We start from the raw sequence: 20,955 nt of genomic DNA on the forward strand, positions 1-20,955 counted from the left end.
TTCTTCGCAATCTTCGTCAGAATTTCCTCTGAAATTTGCTTCAGAAATTCCATTGCATTTTTTTTAGTTTCCTTCGGAATTAACTTTGGAATTTCCGTCGAAATTTCCTTAGGAGTATCCTTTAAAATTCCTTTGCAGTTTTTTTTTTGAAGCTATTTATCAAATTTTCTTCAGAATTTCCTTTGGAATTCCTTTATTACTTCCTTCAAAATTCTCTTTGAAAATTCTTTCGGAATTTCGTTTGAAGTTTACTTCCAAATTTGTTATAGAGTTTCCTCGGAATTTTCTTTGGAATAACCTTTGGAATTTCCTTTGGAGATTTCGGAATTTCATTTAGAAGTTTTGATTGGAATTTTTTACGGAATTTTCCTTTGGACTGTTTTACGTAATTTTCATCATAATTTCTGTTAAATTTTCTCGGAATTTACTTTGGAATTTCCTTCGAATTGTTTTTTCGGAATTTTCTTAGGAGTATCCTCTAAAATTCCTTTGTATTCTTCGGAACTTCATATCTCATTTACTTCAGAATTTCCTTTGGAATTTCTTCATGAATTTCTTTCAGTAAGTTGCTTCAGGAAGTTATTTTGGATTTCTTTGGAATTACTTTCGGAATTTCCTTCTTTAGTTCTTCAAAGTTTTCTTCGGCGTTTCCTTTGGAATTTCTTTCGGGATTTCTTCTGGAATTGCCTTCGGAATTTCCTTTCGAATTCGCTTCGGAAGTTGTGTGTGTGTGTGTGTGTGTGTGTGTGTGTGTGTGTGTGTGTGTGTGTGTGTGTGTGTGTGTGTGTGTGTGTGTGTGTGTGTGTATACAATCCACCTCCCACTGACCGGCAGTGCTTTTATGGAAGAAAATTGTATGCATGTATTTATTGATACCCTTCGATATCTTCATATCTGCAGACAATTTTAGCCCAGGAGATGAAAGGTGATAGCTCTACTGAAATTCCAACGACCCATTTCAAGAATGGCAGTAAATACACACACATTCTGAGGTCATTTTCATATACAGTAAGCCCCGCATAAAAACACCCAGATATCAAATGGATATCTGAAATATTTTTACACTTCCCGAATCGAAAATTAAATGTTCGACCCTGGCACGTATTTAGTTTCATATGGAAATAGGTAGGTAAATAATAATAAAGAATGATTTTACCAGGATGTAATGCTTCCGTCGCAGCACTGTGCTTACCGCAAAATACAACGCACTTTTTCACTGCACTGCGCGCGAAACACGATTAATCCTGCTTGACCGCTTCACCCGCCCCCGCAGGAGCAAGCGGTACGGTCAAAGGATCACACACTACTAAATAAGTCCGCGAATCACGCCACTCTTCTCCCCCCACTGCACTGCGCGCGAAACACGATTAATCCTGCTTGATCGCTTCACCCGCCCCCGCAGGAGCAAGCGGCACGGTCAAAGGATCACACACTACTAAATAAGTCCGCGAATCACGCCACTCTTCTCCCCCCACTGCACTGCGCGCGAAACACGATTAATCCTGCTTGATCGCTTCACCCGCCCCCGCAGGAGCAAGCGGCACGGTCAAAGGATCACACACTACTAAATAAGTCCGCGAATCACGCCACTCTTCTCCCCCCACTGCACTGCGCGCGAAACACGATTAATCCTGCTTGATCGCTTCACCCGCCCCCGCAGGAGCAAGCGGCACGGTCAAAGGATCACACACTACTAAATAAGTCCGCGAATCACGCCACTCTTCTCCCCCCACTGCACTGCGCGCGAAACACGATTAATCCTGCTTGATCGCTTCACCCGCCCCCGCAGGAGCAAGCGGCACGGTCAAAGGATCACACACTACTAAATAAGTCCGCGAATCACGCCACTCTTCTCCCCCCACTGCACTGCGCGCGAAACACGATTAATCCTGCTTGATCGCTTCACCCGCCCCCGCAGGAGCAAGCGGCACGGTCAAAGGATCACACACTACTAAATAAGTCCGCGAATCACGCCACTCTTCTCCCCCCACTGCACTGCGCGCGAAACACGATTAATCCTGCTTGATCGCTTCACCCGCCCCCGCAGGAGCAAGCGTCACGGTCAAAGGATCACACACTACTCTTTCGAATTCGCTTCGGAAGTTCCTTTGAAATTTCTTATGGAATTTCCTTTGCAATTTCTTTTAGAGCTGGCTTCGGAATTTCATTTGGAATTTTCTGCGCAATTTTCGTCCGAGTTTTCTTTGGAATTTGCTTCGGAACATCCTTCAAAAATCCATCAGGATTTATTTTTATGGAATTTCTTTTTAAATTTGTTTTGGAATTTCTTTCGGGATTTGCTTTGGAATTTCGTTTGGAATTTCTTTTAGAGCTACCTTCGGGATTTGATTTAGAATTTTCTACGTTATTTTCGTCGAAATTTACTTTGCAATTTGCTTCGGAATTTCTTCTGGAGTTTCCTTCGGAATTCTTTTTGGAGCTTCATTCTAAATATGATTCGGAATTTCATTTGGAATTTCTTTTGAAGCTTTGAAATTATTTCGGAATTTTCTTCGGAAGTACCTCTATAATTTTCGTTTCCTCTTGAATTTCCTTCGGTATTTCCTCTGGAATTTCATTCGGAATTTCCTTTGGAATTTCCTTCCGTATTTCCACTAGAATTTTCTTCCAAATTATCTCTGGAATTTCCTTTGGATTTTCCTCTGGAATTTCTTTCGGGATTTTCTCTGGGATTTCTTTCCGAATTTTCTCTGGAATTTCCTTCAGAATTTTCTCTAGAATTTCCTTCGGAATTTCCTGTGGAATTTCCTTCGGAATTTCCTCTAGGATTTCCTGCGAAATTTCCTCTGGAATTTCCTGAGAAATTTCGTCTGGAATTTCCTTCGGAATTTTCTCTGGAATTTCTTTCGGAATTTCCACTGGAATTTCCTTCAGAATTTCCACTGGAATTTCCTTCGTAATTCCCTCTGGAATTTCCGTTGGAATTTCCTTTGGAATTTCCTTCGGTATTCCTTTCAGAATTTTCTCTGGAATTTCCTTCGGAATTTGCAAAACTAAATTGGAAAGGTCACTGAGGCTCAATGCTTGATCTCTGAGATGAGTACATCTGAAATCACGAAGTAGCAAGCGGATTTTGTATGAGACAAGGACTCCGAACTGGTTCAGCTTAGTGAAGTGTTGCATTCCGAATGAAAATCACGCAAAACTTTTCAAAAGGACCTTTCTAACAATGAGAGGCTTTCTAGAAAACTCTTTTGTTGTTAACTAAGTTACCTTTACATTTTTCGTCGAACATTACGCAAATATTATGTAGTAGTCCACACCATAATCTTTCGGTCTGTAGATATTAAGGTTGAAATTTTTTACATTGATACCATAATTAAGGAAAGTGGACGAGACTCTTGCGAGAAATCATGGTTTCAAACTATACGAACAATGATGCACCCTAATGGAAAATGAGAGAAACTCCCTAATGAAATATGTTAACAGTATCCTACGATGCTGTCGCATATCAAATGGAACTAGAGGCGCATGAATTCAGAGGAATTTAAAGCCTCTCAAAACAAAAATGAAGACAACCCAGACAACCAGAATGTACATATAAGGAAATCACTTTTTGCGTTATGCGATGCTTATATGTGCAAAGTTTCACGCATAAGATGTCGCGAAACGGCTTTATGCGTACAAAACTGGAGGCGATATGCGTGCATATTTCATATGATGAAACACATCATGTAATGCGAGTGTGTTGATTTTATAGCGAACTAATCTATACTCTTATGCGACTTAATTTATGATAACAAAGTTGATTTGACAGCTGTTACGGATCGATCCGACTTACATTGTACGAGTATACGGGACGAAACGAAATGGATATACGAACTCATAAAAAAACAACTCATCGATCAAACGATTTCATCCACCATGTAGTGCGGGAGTGATGAAATTTGTATGAATAAACGACTTTGTTCGTTAACTGTTATGCGACTTCTGGTTGTCTGGGAATGGCCTACGATTATAGAAGAGGTGTTAAAATACTATTGTGCTAAAAAAAAGGATCAAATTCAAAATTTCTTGATTTATTTTAATTTTCGGCAAACACCAATGGAAAATAAGTGAGCCACCCTAATAAAATATCACGAATATAATGAAGGGCCCTACGATGATGAAAGAGGTGATAAAGTACTATTGTTTTTACTATCCCATTCAGATTATGATTTTTCGACTGAAAGGCCCACCCTAATGGGAAAAAAAGTGAACCACCCTAATAAAATCCACATATTAAATGTAGAAAATGGCTTACAATAATGTGAGAGATGTTCCAATACTATTGTCTTCAATATTCAATTAAAATTCAATTTTTTATTTTTTTATTTTTTAACAAAAAGGACCACCCTAATGGAAAGTAAATGAACCACCCTAATGAAATATCACATATAATATGCTTTCAGTGGCTAACAATGATATAGGATATGTTTCAATACTATTGCCTTGAATTTCTCAGCAATTGAATTCAAATCGTTCATTTCAAATTCAATTCACCCCCCAACTCAAAAATTTACTAAGTCCCAAAAGGTCGATTTTTTCAAAAAAAAATTTTTTCCAAATAATACCAGATCATGACGTTTCATGCATTTCTTAGACATCTGGCATCAAAAAAAAAAAAAAAAAAAATACGATTTCGGAAATTTCAGATTTTTCATGGGTCAAAAAAGCCAAACTTTGACCGCTTTGGAGGTCCACTTAATGAAGTCCGATTGAGCTCAAATTTTGCATGGGGACTTTTTTCGAGGAGACAAAACTTTTGAGCACTACCATTTTTTGAAATTCGAAAAATCGATTTTCATTGGCACATTATTACATATTCTCTGTTTTATAGCATAGGCTGAATAAGAGAGTTAAACCGAGTGCAGGTCAAAAACAAGGTCTGCTTTCATCGTGAAAATTTATGATCAAATATGTGATAACACCTTAAAATGTTCAATACGATCATTGAACCTTGTTTTTGGAATACTTTTTAGTAAGACGCTAAAGCGTCTTTTCTTCAAATGGACAAATCAGAGTCATATTTTCTTCAACATTTTTAAATGAACATCCTATTTTCATGATTTATCTAATAAATAGAATGTTATTCATGATCACAAACCTCAAACTTTTTTTGACAGGATTCCTATGGTAGTCGGCGAGTGACTTCTGAAATACATGCTAATTGTGCATGAGTCATATAAATCTGTTTGATTTTCATAATAGACCCCTAAGTTCCTGCTCTGAGGTTGCTTGATGTGTAGTTTCCACAAATGTAGGGGAAAAGCACTAATTTTCGACCTACAAGAATTCTGTGGCAATTTTCGGATTTTCATACAAAGTAGACCAAAATTGTATGGATGGGTCGAAAATTGGTGCTTTTACCCTACTTCGTGAGCTTTTTATTATATTATTTCGGCTTTAACGGGGGGGGGGGGGGGGGATGGGTGCGACCCTCTCGGTTGCGTCACTAACTACAAATACAAATATAAATTGGCAAATAACTGAACTATTCGACATTAAAATGAATTTTAACTTACTAAGTGTCCCTTCCTTGAATTGTACTATTTTGAATCATTACGGTGAAATGAGTTTCCTCATCTTTCATCAAATTATAATCAATCAACATGCTCAAAATCATCAAACACTAAATACTTTCATGGCAATAAAACGATGCTAAAAATCTTTTAATCCAATCACGTACGCAATCATTTTTAATCGTCCGATCAGTGCTGCAGTCATATTTCATGACAAAAAAAATCACTAACACGAAAAACACTAAATTCCATTTTGAAGCGAAAAAAATATACAAGGAAAAAAAGCTTATCCAATAACATATCCTCAATATGCACTACGTGGAGTACTAGCAAAATCACAGCATGTTCATGTCCAGCCAGTGAGAAATTCCGATGTTTGGTCATCGCCAGAAAAGAGCTGATAATCGCATTAATTAATTTATTGTATTCACGCGCGCCCACTCACACAGATCCCAGTATGGCTCAACTTCGCACACATTTACCCCTTCTTTCGGGATGAGCTGCAGCCAATAAAAATTAATTGAGCTTTCATTTTCGACGCTATTTTAAATTAATAATGCAAAACTTCCCGATGCCGTTCCCATGGTTTGAAGCGCAATTGCTCCGAACAAGGAAGGAAAATATGGTAAAAATTGAGCACGCAATAAAGGATCGCAAAATGGGAGCAAATAGCTCGTTGCGATGCTTCATTTAGTTTCGCTATTGTATCATATCATTTGCGGAGATTTTTTAAATATTTTTTTTTTATTGCACGCATAATTGTCTCTTAATGTGGGAAATCTATCAGAGTATCTATCTTAGGATCTGATTGTTATTATTGTGATTTGGAAGAAATCCGATAATGTCTATGGCTGAAAATATTGGTAAAACATAAATACCGTAATCCGGGGTAAAATGATCAGTTTTTTGGATATTTTATAGAAATCTCATTTGGAAATGCAAATGTTGCAAGTTTTATATTTACATATCGCTTGTAACTGTACACTGTATTTTGTTTTCTGAAAGATTGAGACATTTAAACATGTTTAAACTACTTTGTGAGATTTTTGGATTTTGCTATTGCTGATATGGGGTAACATTGATCACTCAAGTAAACAATAATCGATAATATTGAAAATGATGTTACATACTAAAATCATGACCCCTGAAGCCGAATATGAAGGCCAGATTCTGATAAGTTATATGAAAAACAAAAACAAAGGAAATTCCACATTATTCATAGAAATTCGTCAATGTGATTCGTGAATTGAAAAAAATAATAAAAATTTTGACAATGGAACCGTCTTAGGCGATACCATTATTAGTATAAATCACAAATCGATATGCACTTGATCCGCTCACTTAGCCTGCTGCGCTCCACGGATGCGGAGCGAACACCATTTTTGCAGGGTTGCTGTCCGGCATTCTTGCAACATGCCTTGGTCATCGTATCCTCACAGCTTCTGCCACCTTCTGGATACTGGGTTCGCCGTGGAGATGGGCAAGCTGGTGGTTCATCCTTCGCTGCCACACGTTTTCCTGCACACTGTCAAAGATCGTCCTAAGCACCCGGCCTTCGGGTATAAATCGCAGCTTCTTGTGGAGGCCATAGTAGACCCGACTTCCACTGATGATGCGCCTCCTTATTTCATGGCTAACGTTATTATCAGTCATCAGCAAGGATCCAAGGAAGACCAACTCGTCGACCACCTCGAACGTATCTCCGTCTATCATAACACTTCACAAACTTGTGTCAAAATATTTACCCAGTTTTAGTTATAACAGTTTTAAAATTGATTGTCTTATTCGAACTTTTGCCCCACCGGTGGGACAAGAGTTCGAATCTAGTGTGGGGCAAAAGTTCGCTGACTAAAACACAAAATATCGATCCTTTTATGACAGGCATACTTTACAACAGCCGTAAACTTAAGTTTGACGAAAAATACACACTAAATTTTCATAAAAAAAATTGCCCAAAACCGGGTTAATTGTAATATATTCAAAAATAGCAGTGTTTCACAAAAATATGTGGAAATGTAAAATTTTGGTGACAATTTTCACACGATCAGACAAATTTAACTGAATTTGAAGATAATTTGTGGATTTTAGGCAATTTGCAAATTTTTCCGTGATTTTACACATGGGTCGAACTTTTGCCCCGCTGATTCGAACTTTTGCCCTACTATGGGCCAAAAATTGTTTTCAAGCATCTATGCAAAAACTAATACACCTCAAAGCAACCTTATGATAGGCCTAGAAACGCCCTTACATAAAATATTGAAAAAGATTTTATCTTCAATTGGTTCCATGCAACGAAAGTTTGACAAAAATTACAATATTCACGTCGAAAAACAACAAATAGCCATAACTTTTCCAAATCTTAATCGATTTTTATGATACTTGGATTGAAAGTCTCTTACTTGAATAGCATTCAAACCACCATGATATTTATAAGATTTGTTTTGAATTGAGCAGGAAATCTTGAAAAGAAACTCTTACCCCACTCGAACTTTTGCCCCACTTTACTCTATTACATTAAAGGTATTCAAAAACAACACCTTGATATTAGCGTTTGAACTTTTGTGTCGACTTAAGCGTCCGGGTATTGATGCACCACGGTATGCAGTGCACTGTTTTAGGCAGAAAAAATGAATGAATTAGTGATTATCGCGGTTCGAACCACAGGCATTTCAGGTCAGGTAATCAAACTACAAACTTTACTTACATTCAAATGTTAAAATGATTATATAGCATTTGCATTGCATCAGTTCTTTAAAGTGTTTTAAAATCTGTTGGTTTCAAAGCCTTTACATGGTTTAATTTGATAATTCCACGGTCAAATAGAGCTGTCCGGATTGTGATGCACAAGTGTCCGGATTTATAAACAAGACTTGCTGAAGTGTCCGGATTTAAGGACAAGACAAGCTTCTGTATTTTAACCATTTTCATGGCATATTATCAATTTTTATCCTAAAGTTAATCATTCTCACTAAGATCTTACATTAAACTGTTTGCTACATAAAAATATTTTATAAAATTCACAAAGAAATATTTTGAAAATGCGGTTTAAACATTTGTGACAACTTAAGTGTCCGAGTATTGATGCAGTACGGTATATCGTGTGGCAGGTACAATAATACTCTATGCCCAGAAAAGTCAAGAAAATTTCCATTACGAAAAGATCCTGGACCGACTGGGAATCGAACCCAGACATCTTCAGCATGACTTTGCTTTGTAGCCGCGGACTCTAACCACTACGCTGCTGGAAATGTTGAATCGATATATAATGAAATGACATGTGGGATGCACATGTCACACCAGTTCATCTTTTGCTTCCTCGCGTTTCAGGCGGGTGTACAGGTCTGCCAACTTTTCAAATGTTCGGCTGACATGGACCATCCGCGAAGCAACCAAATTGACTGGATCTGTTGCAAATCTTACCCCGGCTGTTAAGCTCAGCTCTCCGCATAACATCTTCTAACACAATATTGAACAACAGGCACGAAAGTCCACCACCATGTAGAAGTCCTCAGCGGGATCCAAATGAACTGGAATGTTCGCCTGTAACCTTCACACAATTTTACACACCTTCCATCGTCGGTCTTATCAGTCTCGTGAGCTTCCCGGGAAAGCTGTTCTCGTCCATGATTTTCCATAGCTCTACGCGATCGATACTATCGTATGTCGCCTTGAAATCGATGAAGAGGTGATGCGTTGGGACTTAGTATTCACAACATTTTTGGAGAATTTACCATACAGTAAAGATCTGGTCCGTTGTCGATCGGCCGTCAACAAAGCCGGCTTGATGACTTCCCACGAACGTGTTCAGTGTTCAATAGGTGACAGACGACGAAAAATGATCTGGGATAATACTTTGTAGGCCGCATTTAGAATGGTGATCGCTCGAAAGTTCTCACAATCTAACTTGTCGCCCTTCTTGTAGATGGGGCATATTACTCCTTTCTTCCACTCCTCTGATAGTTGTTCTGTTTTCCAGATTGTGCTTATCAGCCGTTGCTGACAAATGGCCAGCCTCTCTGAGTCCTTCTTGATGAGTTCAGCTCCGATAGCATCCTTACCAGCAGCTTTATTATTCTTGAGCTGGAGAACGGCATCCTTAAGCACCCTCAAAGCTAGGGCTAGTTGGCTGACGAAGGCATTTCCTCTGTTGTCTCGACCCTCATTACCTGTGGTCTCAGCACCATTCAGGTGCCCACCATAGTGCTGCTTCCACCTTTCGATCACCTCACGCTCGTCCGTCAAGATTCTCGCATCCTTCTCCAGACGGCGTTTTTTCTCTCGAAAGACACGGGCTGCTGTTGCCGTTTCCATTTATAACGTTCCACGTTCTGCCGGGTCCCCTGATGCATTATGACCGCCATTTTTCTCCTCCATAATCTGCCTATATTCCTCGTCGAAACAATCGTACCGTCGATTCCGTCCCATGTACCCGACGGTGCTCAGCTGCATTGTTGATAGCTACTTAAAATGTTCTTTAGCTGTTCTCAACACCCTCTTCTGGCAATGCAGCTTCGAGGTGCTACGCGTATGCAGTTGCAACATCCGGTTGCTTAAGCCGCTCTAGGTCATACCAGTACACAATGGACCGAATAGACAATTTAGCCGGAAAAAAGTGTTCTCTCTGTTCTCGTCGATTTTAGACATTCGATGTCTTCAGAGAAGTTATTCGTAATTGAGTTTTACATCATTTAAGAAAAAAAGTTGAATAGGGTGGCTTTTATTTAACTTAAATTTTTGATTCAAACTTTTTTGTTTGATGAAATTTGTGGCTGCGCTCTTCTGCAAACTTTTAGAAAATGTTATGTTGAACAACTTTGTCGAAGACACTTTTGATCTAACTCTTCATTTGAGCTAAGTAAATTGATTTTGAACGTTTTTACTTAGGGTGGACCCAAAAACAGGTATTTTGATCTAACTTTTTATTTTCAGTTTTACCTAGGACAGGACGTGACAGCTCAACTAAGACTGCCCCGTTGTTTTTCAGTCGATAACGATGCAGAAGCCAGTGCTACCAGTATCCTTTTTAGGCAAATCTTCTGAACAAATTTAAATATCAAGTCTCATAATTTGGTAGTATTTTGCACGCTTCATTAATTCAATGCACTAGAGGATGCTAGCTTTTAAAAACTCAGGATTATTTAAAAAACCAACGATATTTTTAGAGGAAATTGAAACAAATACCATAATTTTGCTTCCATTAAGTATTTTGTATTTTTTAAGCATTGTAGGAGCACATGCGGTGAACTTAACTTCGAATTTTAAAAGATTTGAAACATAAAGATTTTATGCAAAATGTTCAAACTTTTGATGAAAACCCCAATTTATGAACTAGCAACACGGCCTGAGCAGCAACAAAGTGTCCGGTTGCAATTCAACTCAACGATGTGAAAGTTGGCCTTTGCCAAAACGACCAATGAAAAATGGTCTTTTTTGACAGGCAATTGGTTTCATTTTTGCACTTTCAGCTGACACGTCTTGTCTTAGAGTTTTACGTGAAGATGGTCTTCAGAAGAGTTGCAGAGGAAGTATAGATACACATTTTTGCTGAACATCGCAAGTTTGTAATTCTTGTGATTTTGAAGTTATAAGCAAATTTAAGTGAAAAACTATGAAATCTTTACGTGCTCATAACTTATGGAGTTGATTCGATATTTTTTTCTTTTAGTGCCTTTTGAAATGCCATACAATAGGCAACTTTTGCTGCAAAAACCATGAGAACGTAATTTGTGTAAATTGAGAAAATTCAATTCAGAAATACACTTTAAAAGTCAAAGTTCGCCTGTAAGTCACAAGATTTTAAAGTTAACGGCAAACTGCCTTCAGCAAAGTTGTAGGTTTTAGCTAGAACTACAACTTTTTCATACGGAACCTCATGGAGAAATGTAAAACAAAAATATGTAGAACTTATAATACATTTTACTATTAGTTAACACAAAATTATTCAAGTAGTAGCAATATAATTGTACTTTTTTATTGTCAATAATTTTCCAAACCTGCACCTTGGCTTCTTTAATAATGTTAGATTATTCCACCATTTCCACAGTTCTGTACCGCAGGACACTATTGTATATATTCAGTCACAATGACGAAACTTTTAAAGTTGTATTGGCACCATTTTATACTTTGAATTATATGTGAAATATACCACTGAGTACTGATGAAATAATAATAAAATTATAATACCATACAAAGTTCACTACAGCAAGTATATGAAAGCGACTACTGATATACTCACTTAATGTTTTATAGTTATAAATATAAGGTGACCTACATCCGAATAGTATCATCATTTCTTCACATTTTGTTTCACATTTCTCTAAAAAGTGGTATATGGAAAAGTTGAAGATCTAGTTAAATTCTACAACTTTGCTGGAGACAGCACGCCGTTAACTTTAAAATGTTGTGAGTTACAAGCGAATTTAGAGTTTTTCAAGCGTATTTTTGAAGTAAATTTTCTCAATTTACAAAAATTACGTTCTCACAGTTTTTTCAGCAAAAGTTGGTCAAACCGGGCGACCGTCGGTACTGTACGTTGTTAACGACGAAGAGTTTTTGGCGCAGTTTAACCATTACCAGATAGTGGTCAGAGTCGATGTTGGCGCAACGCTATGTCCTGACGTCGATAATGTCGGAGAAGTGCCGTCCATTAATCAGAACGTGATCGTTTTGTGATTCTGTCTACTGTGTGTTTTCCAAGTGTATCGGTATGGAAGGCTGCGCTGGAAGCAGGTGATACGAATGGCCGTATTCTTAGAGGCAGCGAAATCAATTAGTCGCAAGCCGTTCTCGTTCTTTAGTCAGTGGGCGCTGAACTTTACAATAGTCGGTTCGAACTCCTGGTCAACCTGAGCGTTCAGATCTTCTATGATGGTTTTGACGCCGTGACCGTTTATTATGCTGAAGTTGAAGAACCGGCCTTTGAGCCTCAGCTTGCACATTCTCTGATTGATAAGCCACCACCCGATCACGCGTCTCTGCATTTTACCCATCACCATAAAAGGCTCTTGTAGATGGCACCATTGATCCCTTCCAACTCAATTCCTGCAACGCGTGCTTCAGCTTATCGGCGAGTATGCGTGTGCTGCCGATGATATTGGGAGATTTATAGTTCCACGTACCGAGCTTCCTATTAGGCATTTCACGGCGAAATTCTCTCTCTTTCGCTCTTTAACGAAATTTGAAAGCAATGGTGCCAGTTCCTGTCAACGAGGTAGGTGCCAGCACTTGTTTTAAAAATATAAAACTTGCGACCTTTGCATTTTCAAATGAAAAATTTAAGAAATATCCCAAAAACTGATCAATGTTACTCCGGATCACGGTACATCTAAGTGCAAAATCATGAATTTTGAGCGACGGCTTGGTATCAGCAAGGTATAAGTTCATGATACACAATATCATCAATGTGGCCCTATAGTGGCTCCTCCGGAACTGACATCCGGTGACAATGTTCTGTAAATGACCATAATAGCTTCCAAACTGGAACATGTGAAACATATTTTATCAAATATATCAATGATCCATTGAATTTTGAATTATTTTGATTTCTTGCATTTTTTCCACAATTTTTGTTTTAAAGTATCCCAGGTGCCCAAACAAATTTTGACTTAAACTTGGAACCATAATTGAATTCAAAAATGTATATGCATGAATCAAAAATATAACTTATTTGTAACTTGTGCCATCTATAATGATAGAAATCTTCTTCTTCTTCTTTCTGGCGGTACGTCCCAACTGGGGCCTGCTTCTCAGATAAGTGTTCTTATGAGCACTTCCACAGTTATTAACTGAGAGCTTTCTTTGCCGTTCGACTGTTTTTGCATGTGTATATCGTGTGGCAGATACGAAGATACTCTATGCGCTGGGAATCCAGAAAATTTCCTTTATGAAAAGATCCTCGACCAGCGAACCCACGACCCTCAGCATGGTTATGCTGAAGAGCTGCGCGTTTATCGCTACAGATATCTGGGCATTATCAGAAATCATTGTTTCGAATAGTTGAAATATTTAAGTATAATTTTTTTTCACAAAGTCTTTATTATTTTATGAATACAAGAAAGAGAACTACCTTTCATGCATTGAACATGTACGGGGATGAACCAGCCTTGGGCTGAATTTCCCCTTAATAAAGAGTCAATCAATCAATTGAACATGTTCCATCCTTGTGCTAAGTTTGCTGTTCCGCTCAAGAAAAGTAAAAATTTCTGCTCAAAAAATTTCCTACAGTGAGATCCATTTGAATTGACATTTCTTTTCAACTGCGTACTGCGATCAAAGAAAAATGCTTTTCTTGAGCATTTTTGCAAGAAATTTCCCATGCATCAAGATAGGCCATTACTTTTCTGTTGAAGTGCATACTTCGCTTTAGCCGCAGTGTAGCATTTGAACGCGTTCAGTTTGCGTTCCAGTTAAAATTTTTGAACGAGAGATCAAGTAGGCTTGAACATTGATCAGTTCAAAAATTTGAACTCAAAGGAGCTAAAAAGTGAACTCGAAAGGAAAATAGTGTTCATTGCAGAACTAAAACATATTTAAAAGCAGGAAGATTTACAAAAGATGTCAATGTTCGTTAAGGTTGCATACATTGTGTGTGATATTAATTCAATGTAGTTAAAAGTAGTGTTTTTAAGTTTTCTGCTTCACGGTGCAGCGTGAGCAGCGTCAGAATCTTGCCCGCTAGTTCAATGTTTACTGCGTTCACGTGCAAAATTAGAACGCGTTCAGTTCACTTTTGGCTCGCGTTCAGTTTAAAATGCATCACTGCTAAGCCGAGTGGTTAGAGTCCACGACTACTAAGCAAAGCCATGCTGTAGGTGTCTAAGTTCGATTCCCGGTTGGTCCAGGATCTTTTCGTAATGGAAATTTCCTTGACATCTCTGGGCATAGAGTATCATCGTACCTGCCACACGATATACGAATGCGAAAATGGCAACTTTGACAAAGAAAACTTTCAGTTAATAACTACGGAAGTGCTTATAAGAACACTAAGCTGAGTAGCCGGCTCTGTCTCAGTGGGGACGTTGATACCAAGAAAAAGAAGGAAAAGAAGAAGAAGAAGAAAAAGAAGAAGAAGGAGAAGAGGTGAATCATTCTGAACAATTTCAACCCGCTGATCGATGTTACCCCGGATTAAGGTATTTTTGTTGATATTTTCTCAGCAAATTTTGTGAATGTTAGTTATTCAATGAACACTAAGCGATGTATGCATATTTGTGTGTCGTAAAATAGCATATAACGCAGTATATCTACCCTATTGACATTATTCATCGCAAAAATATGATATATATGTTTCTCCATTCCCATTGCACATATTTATGCACTAAAAACCCTTTCAACAAACAAAACTTCCCGCCACTGATTACCCATTTGCTGTCTATACTTCCAGTGCCACCGAAGGGCGCGTACGGAACTGGTGCGGGGTACGGTTCCGGTGCCGGCGGAATGTACGGCCCGGGAACAAACCACGGGACGGGTCCGGGCGGAAACAGCCTGGAAAAAGTGCGCAACACCCAAATGCCGGCGTCGATTCCCTCGCGGCAACCACCCCACTGGATACTGAACAGCAACGGCGCTATGGCGAGCAGTCGTGCAGGGTCAAATGCGGTGCTGTTGGTGGCAGTGCTCGTTTCGGTGCTACCTCGCTGGACCGCGACTAGGTGGAGCGGGCTGGTGACGACCCTTGCGAGCAGTTGTTCGCTGATGATTTATAGTCTGTTGATGTTGCTGACAGTTACATGAAATTATGTCTACTGCTGTTGGGTGTTATCATTACTGTTAGGATGCGTGTGCATATTATCATCATTATAAATACATCTATAACTCTAAAAACGAATATATCGGTATGGAAACATGCTCGCACCCACTTGCGCGAATGGAGAGCAAAGAGGCGGCCAAGAGAGGCGTTGGAGGAGCGGAATTCATACACTGTTGCTGAGGTGACCCAGTGGAATGTTATGCGGCGGGGTCAAACTTGTGCTGGAATGCTGGATATGGAGGTCAGTATGACATTTTGTTGTTGTGTATATTACGATTTAGGTGATACTTTTGATCTGTCTTTTTCATATTGCTATCAATACTGTGTTACAAACATTTCATACCGTTGGAAATTCATATCATATTCAAAATGAAATGTTATGGAAATGAATGATGTTGGTGAACTTACTACAAATCAGGATGTGCACAATATTTAATTGGAAAGATTATCTCTAGCATTGACAACAATGATAAAATTGCGACACGTAAAAATATTTTAGTCGCTTGGTTTCTATGGACCTATGCACGGGTTCACTATTTGACGTTTGAGGGGTGCCGTGTTATTTATGTGACCATGGAAACTAGTGAATTCGGCACCGCTCAAACGTCAAATTAGTGAACTCGTGCATAGGTCCATAGAGGAAAAGGAAGCAATTGAAATGGTATTTTCCACGTATATGGCAACCCCAATCCCACTCAATGGATTTGACAGTAGCCAAGATCAATTGAGTATCCACATTGAAATGCATTTGAGTATCCAACGGTTGCTTAGAACATGTTCAATTCGAAAAGATGGCGGCGTCGCAGACTGGTGGTATTTTCTCAAACGAAGCAAATGGGTTAAGTGTTTTTTTCATATAAGGGATGTTCAAAATTCATTTTCTATTTATGTCCTATCAGACAAATTACTCGCAAGTGGCTTTTCATACATTAAAAATGCTGACAGTTAAATCAGAGCTGTTAGACATTATCCTCGATAGCGCCGCTATAACCGTTGATGCCCTTTTACAGGCATATTCAACGTGGCTAGCGAAGCTGAGCTAGTCATCGATCACTATCCCAAGATACCACCCACCGAGATAAGTGCCCGTTGCTTGTACTTGTGGTTATTGACCACCACCACGTCATACTTGTAGTGGGTCAGTCTCAGTTTTTTAGACCTCATTCATTCCTCTATTATGGAGATAGTGTGCGCTACTGTCAACTCTACTTCCTCCATCGATTCACCATAGATGATCTCGTCGATGAGGCCAACAATGTCGTCATACATCGCATTCCATAACATCGGACCCAAGATTAAACCTTGGGGTACTTCCGTGGTAATTCGAACGCTTTTCTGTCATAAAGTAAAACCCTACCATCAAAATAGTGATTAAGAAGCTTAAATTATTACACCGGATCCTTGAGGTTATGAAATGCGTGGGCTATCGCTTCCCAGTTTGCACTGTTGAATGTATTCTTCACATCCAGAGTGACAACCGCACATTAACGAATGCCGCTCCTTTTATGCTCGATTGCCACCTCAGCTGTCTGAACGACCGACTGGATAGCGTCCAGAGTTGATATTTCTTTCCTAAATCCACAATGGTTGTTGGACAGGCCGCCCGCACCTTCCGTATACGGTAATAGCATGCTGAGGATTAAGCTCTCCTACAACTTGCTCGTCGTATCTAGACAAAACGTCGAGAAGACAAAAGGTCGAAAGTGATTTGCATGGTTGGAATCTTTGAAAAAAGATTTTCGACCTTTTGTCCCTCTTGTTCTTCGACCTTTTGTCTTTCGAACTTTTGTCATAGATTCCGCTTCCGTACTTCCGGAAAGATTTATTTATTTCTCTCTTAATCAACAGGCTATTGAGCCCTAATGATGGCTATAAAAAATTAAAAATAATACACAACCACATACAAAAAATATTGGAAAGCCACAACACTTAAAATCTAGCTGAAAACATTAAAAAATCTACCTCGAAGCACGTCACGTAACACGTTAATATCGAATTCTCCAGCTACTCTGTAGAACGTCCTTTATAGACCGGTTATGGCGCAGTCAACTCCGTAATTGGTGCGTTGGGTTTGCGGCCGAAACATTGAAGTGATACGCAAAGCTATAGTTGAGCAATACTCCAATATTGAATGAATTAACGCACAGTAGATCGCCTTCAAACAGTGAATGTCTTGGTCGCTCGAAAAATAAATCCAACGGATGATGAAGCTTTGTGCAACATGTACGACAAGTGATGTCTAAAAGTCAGCTGACAGTCAAGTATCACTCCAAGATCCTTGATTCGTACAACTCTTTCCAGAATGACACCAGAGAAGGTGTAGTTGTACAATTTTTGGTTTTTCAAACGGGAAAAGGTGATAATGGAGCATTACCGTAAACCCAGATCATACGATTACTGTGACACCAGCATTGGCGTAGGAACAAGGGGGGGGGGGGGGGGGGTCTGGCCCTCTCCAGAATCATCCAACACCCCCCCCCCCCTTCAGAGTTTTTGATGATAATAAAAAATATAACAAATCGACACGTAGCTAAATCTTCTGAATCAATGTAAGTACCGTAATCCGGGGTAACATTGATCAGCGGGGTAACATTGATCAGCGGGGTAACATTGATCAGCGGGGTAACATTGATTGGGATGACTAATCTTATTAAACGTTCAAATAAAGATTTATTGATGAAACATTTTCAAACCATGAATGGTGCCTCTCTGTCGTATATTCATAAGCTAATGATAATTAAGGTTTTTGCCAAAATTGCGTTTAGTTCATGCGCAAATTTGTCAACTTTTTGAAACAATGATTTCTATCATTTTCACTGACACTACCGAAAATTCATGTCTCACATGAGTTTTGCAGACGATGTGATCAAGGAAAATGCGGTTCTTACTAAAAATGGCATCGCCGAAAACGATTCCGTTGTCAAATCTTTCATAAGTTTATTCAATTAGGCAACATTAACTAATTACTATTACGAATGTAGAATTTCCTGAGGAAATTGCCTACTTTTAGGCGTATTCCGCGGTTCAAGGTGTTTTTAATTTTGAAATAACTCAAAAAGTAAATGACTTGTAAGAGTTTGGTCTTCATATTCGGCTTCAGGGGCCCTGATTTTAGTAAGTAACGACATTTCCAATATTAGCGAACGTTGTTTACTTGGGTGATCAATGTTACCCCATATCAGATGAATCAAAAAATCACTTAAAACATTTATTTAAACATGTTTAAATCTTTCGAAAAACAAAATAAAGTACATCGTTAGGAGCGGTGGGTGCCAGTACTTGTTTTAAAAATATGAAACTTGTAACATTTGTATTGTGAAATGAAAAATTTAAGAAAAACTAAAAAAAATGATCAATGTTACCCCAGATTACGGTACTGAAGATATTTTTGTCAATAACAAGAGTCATGGTTATTGACAAATATCTGTTCAGTAGTTACGTTTTCTTATGTTGTACAACTCAAGTGAGGAAACCTCGCTTGTCTCACATAGCAGCAGCTTGGTGGTTTCGACTTCGATGAATCGCGCGACGACCGATAGCTTAACCGTTGCAGTCGATCGTATGGTTACTGTTAGAAATAACTTTTTGTTGTTCGCAATTTTTCGACATCTCCGTTGCAAAAAATACCCTGGTACAAAAAAAGCGTCAATATCCTGGAAATTCGATTCCCAAAATTCGTTTCAAATCCAAATAATACTGTTTCAGCATAAATCAGCATAGGGAACATGCATTCTGATTTTGTTCGAGACGCGGAGGGCTCTGAGAGATTAAAACACTTCCTTTTAGCAGTACCAGTGGTAAACAGCTTTAAAGCTGGAATGTATTGGGAATTCATTAGACAATAGTTCACAATGTTTAAACCGAAATGCTTACATTCAGTATTATCTCAACCAGAATCCGCAAATGAACAATTCAGATGATACTTAATCAAACAACGAAGCTCTATCCTAAATGTGTAACGAAAGGTTCAAATTACAAATTCATTCAAAGTAACTACGGCACAAATTGTAGGTTTTAATTCAACTCACGGTTTTCCTGATATCTCTGTCTTAAGGCTACCAAAGTTGCTGCCTCGCTCTTAATTAGACGTATTCCTTTCCGACTGATCCGATGCACGGCGATCAAAGTCCTGTTGGCTAACGTGCGTAATTGTTGACTCCTACGAAAGGTTGTGGTTATAATTATGGATATAGGGAACATGTCGTTCCAGCCTTGCATGGATGAAACTACAGGCTGTTTCGATCAAGTTGTTAGTTGCCGTCTTCCATACCGTAATGTAAGAATCACAAATAGCGTGCGCACTTAGTAGCAGAATACTTTCTAGAGGGTTTGGGTAAATAAACTGTCTTATACAATTGTTGGAGATACTCGATCCACGCTTTGTAGTCGTTTCACTATAACTTTCCCTTTTCTGTCTTTCCTTTGATGACGGCCTTTTGACAGTTCTCATTTAGGGAGCGTTCGGAACTCACAGTACGGATTTTTGATTACAGTGGTTTTCAACATTCCCCCGCCCGTGAAGTTCCGGGGATCCCTCGTCCACTTCTTGCCCTGGCTTCGCGTGAATGTCTAACAGCGCTAATTTTACGGTTGGCCTCGTAAAAACGCCCTCGCATGTCTGTACTACCGCTCTTCTAACTTGGCCATCTTTTCCTGGTAACACTTCGATGATTCGTCCTCTCTGCCAACCGTTGCGCTTATTTTCATCGACTATTAACACCAAATCTCCAGGTGTCAGAGGATTAGTCTGGCGAAACCATTTTGTACGCCTGGCTAATGTTGGTAGATACTCGTGAACCCATCTCTTCCACATTTGGTTGACCAAATATTGAGTAAGCTTCCAGCTATCCCTTAGTGTTGCACCTTCGACCACAGGTGCTGTTCTCGGTTGGACGACTCCTCGGGTACCGTATAACAGGAAGTGGTTAGGTGTGAGTGCTTCTTGATTGGCGTTTTCGAGAGGGATAAATGTAAGCGGTCGTGAGTTAATCATGGCTTCCGCGTCTAGCAAAACGGTCTCTAGTACCTCATCGGATGGATGACGAGGGTGTTCTGTAATTGCCATCATAGCCATCTTTACTGAGCGAACCATCCTCTCCCAGCAACCGCCCATGTGGGGCGCAGACGGGGGGTTGAAGTGCCAGGTGGTTCTCGCGTTCGTGAACGTATCAGCACAGTCCTCGTGTATAGCTTGGAGTTGTTCTCTCAAAAGGTTACTGGCTCCTACGAAACACGTTCCATTGTCCGTGTAAAATGCAGATGGAGAACCTCTACGAGCCACGAATCGCCTTATCGCCATCACGCAGGATTGCGTCGAGAGGCTATGAACTACCTCTAAGTGCACAGCACGCGTTGCGAGGCACGTAAACAACGCCACCCAACGTTTAACCAAGTTTCGCCCTTGTTTTACCAAGAGTGGTCCGAAATAGTCGATGCCGGTGTAGTTGAATGCACGTATGTTTGGTGTCAATCGGACCTCAGGAAGAGGAGCCATCATTGGTGGACTGGGTGTCGCTTTCTTCACCTTGCAGTGTAAGCATGCTTTAATGACACGATTGACTACTCGTCGAAGCTGTGGGATTCTGAAGCGTTGAAGTAGTTCGTTGATCACAGTATTATGGTTGATGTGAACGAAACGTCTGTGATAGCTGTCGACAAGAAGTATCGTTAGGAGATGATCTT

General features: G+C 39.4%; 1 protein-coding gene across 1 annotated transcript in view; it reads left to right on the top strand.

Annotated features, from left to right (window-relative positions):
* The window catches only part of LOC5568825 (protein amalgam), a 571,401-nt gene that overhangs the window by 484,107 nt on the left and 66,339 nt on the right, over nucleotides 1–20,955 (top strand). Inside the window, exon 12 of the mRNA XM_021845648.1 lies at nucleotides 14,905–15,514. Coding sequence (XP_021701340.1) covers nucleotides 14,905–15,257 — 353 coding nt within the window. The 3' untranslated portion in view covers nucleotides 15,258–15,514. The remainder of the gene's footprint in view (nucleotides 1–14,904; nucleotides 15,515–20,955) is intronic.

The sequence above is a fragment of the Aedes aegypti genome, chromosome 2 (genome assembly GCF_002204515.2).
Source record: "Aedes aegypti strain LVP_AGWG chromosome 2, AaegL5.0 Primary Assembly, whole genome shotgun sequence".
In the NCBI taxonomy this organism is placed as follows: Eukaryota; Metazoa; Arthropoda; class Insecta; order Diptera; family Culicidae; genus Aedes; species Aedes aegypti.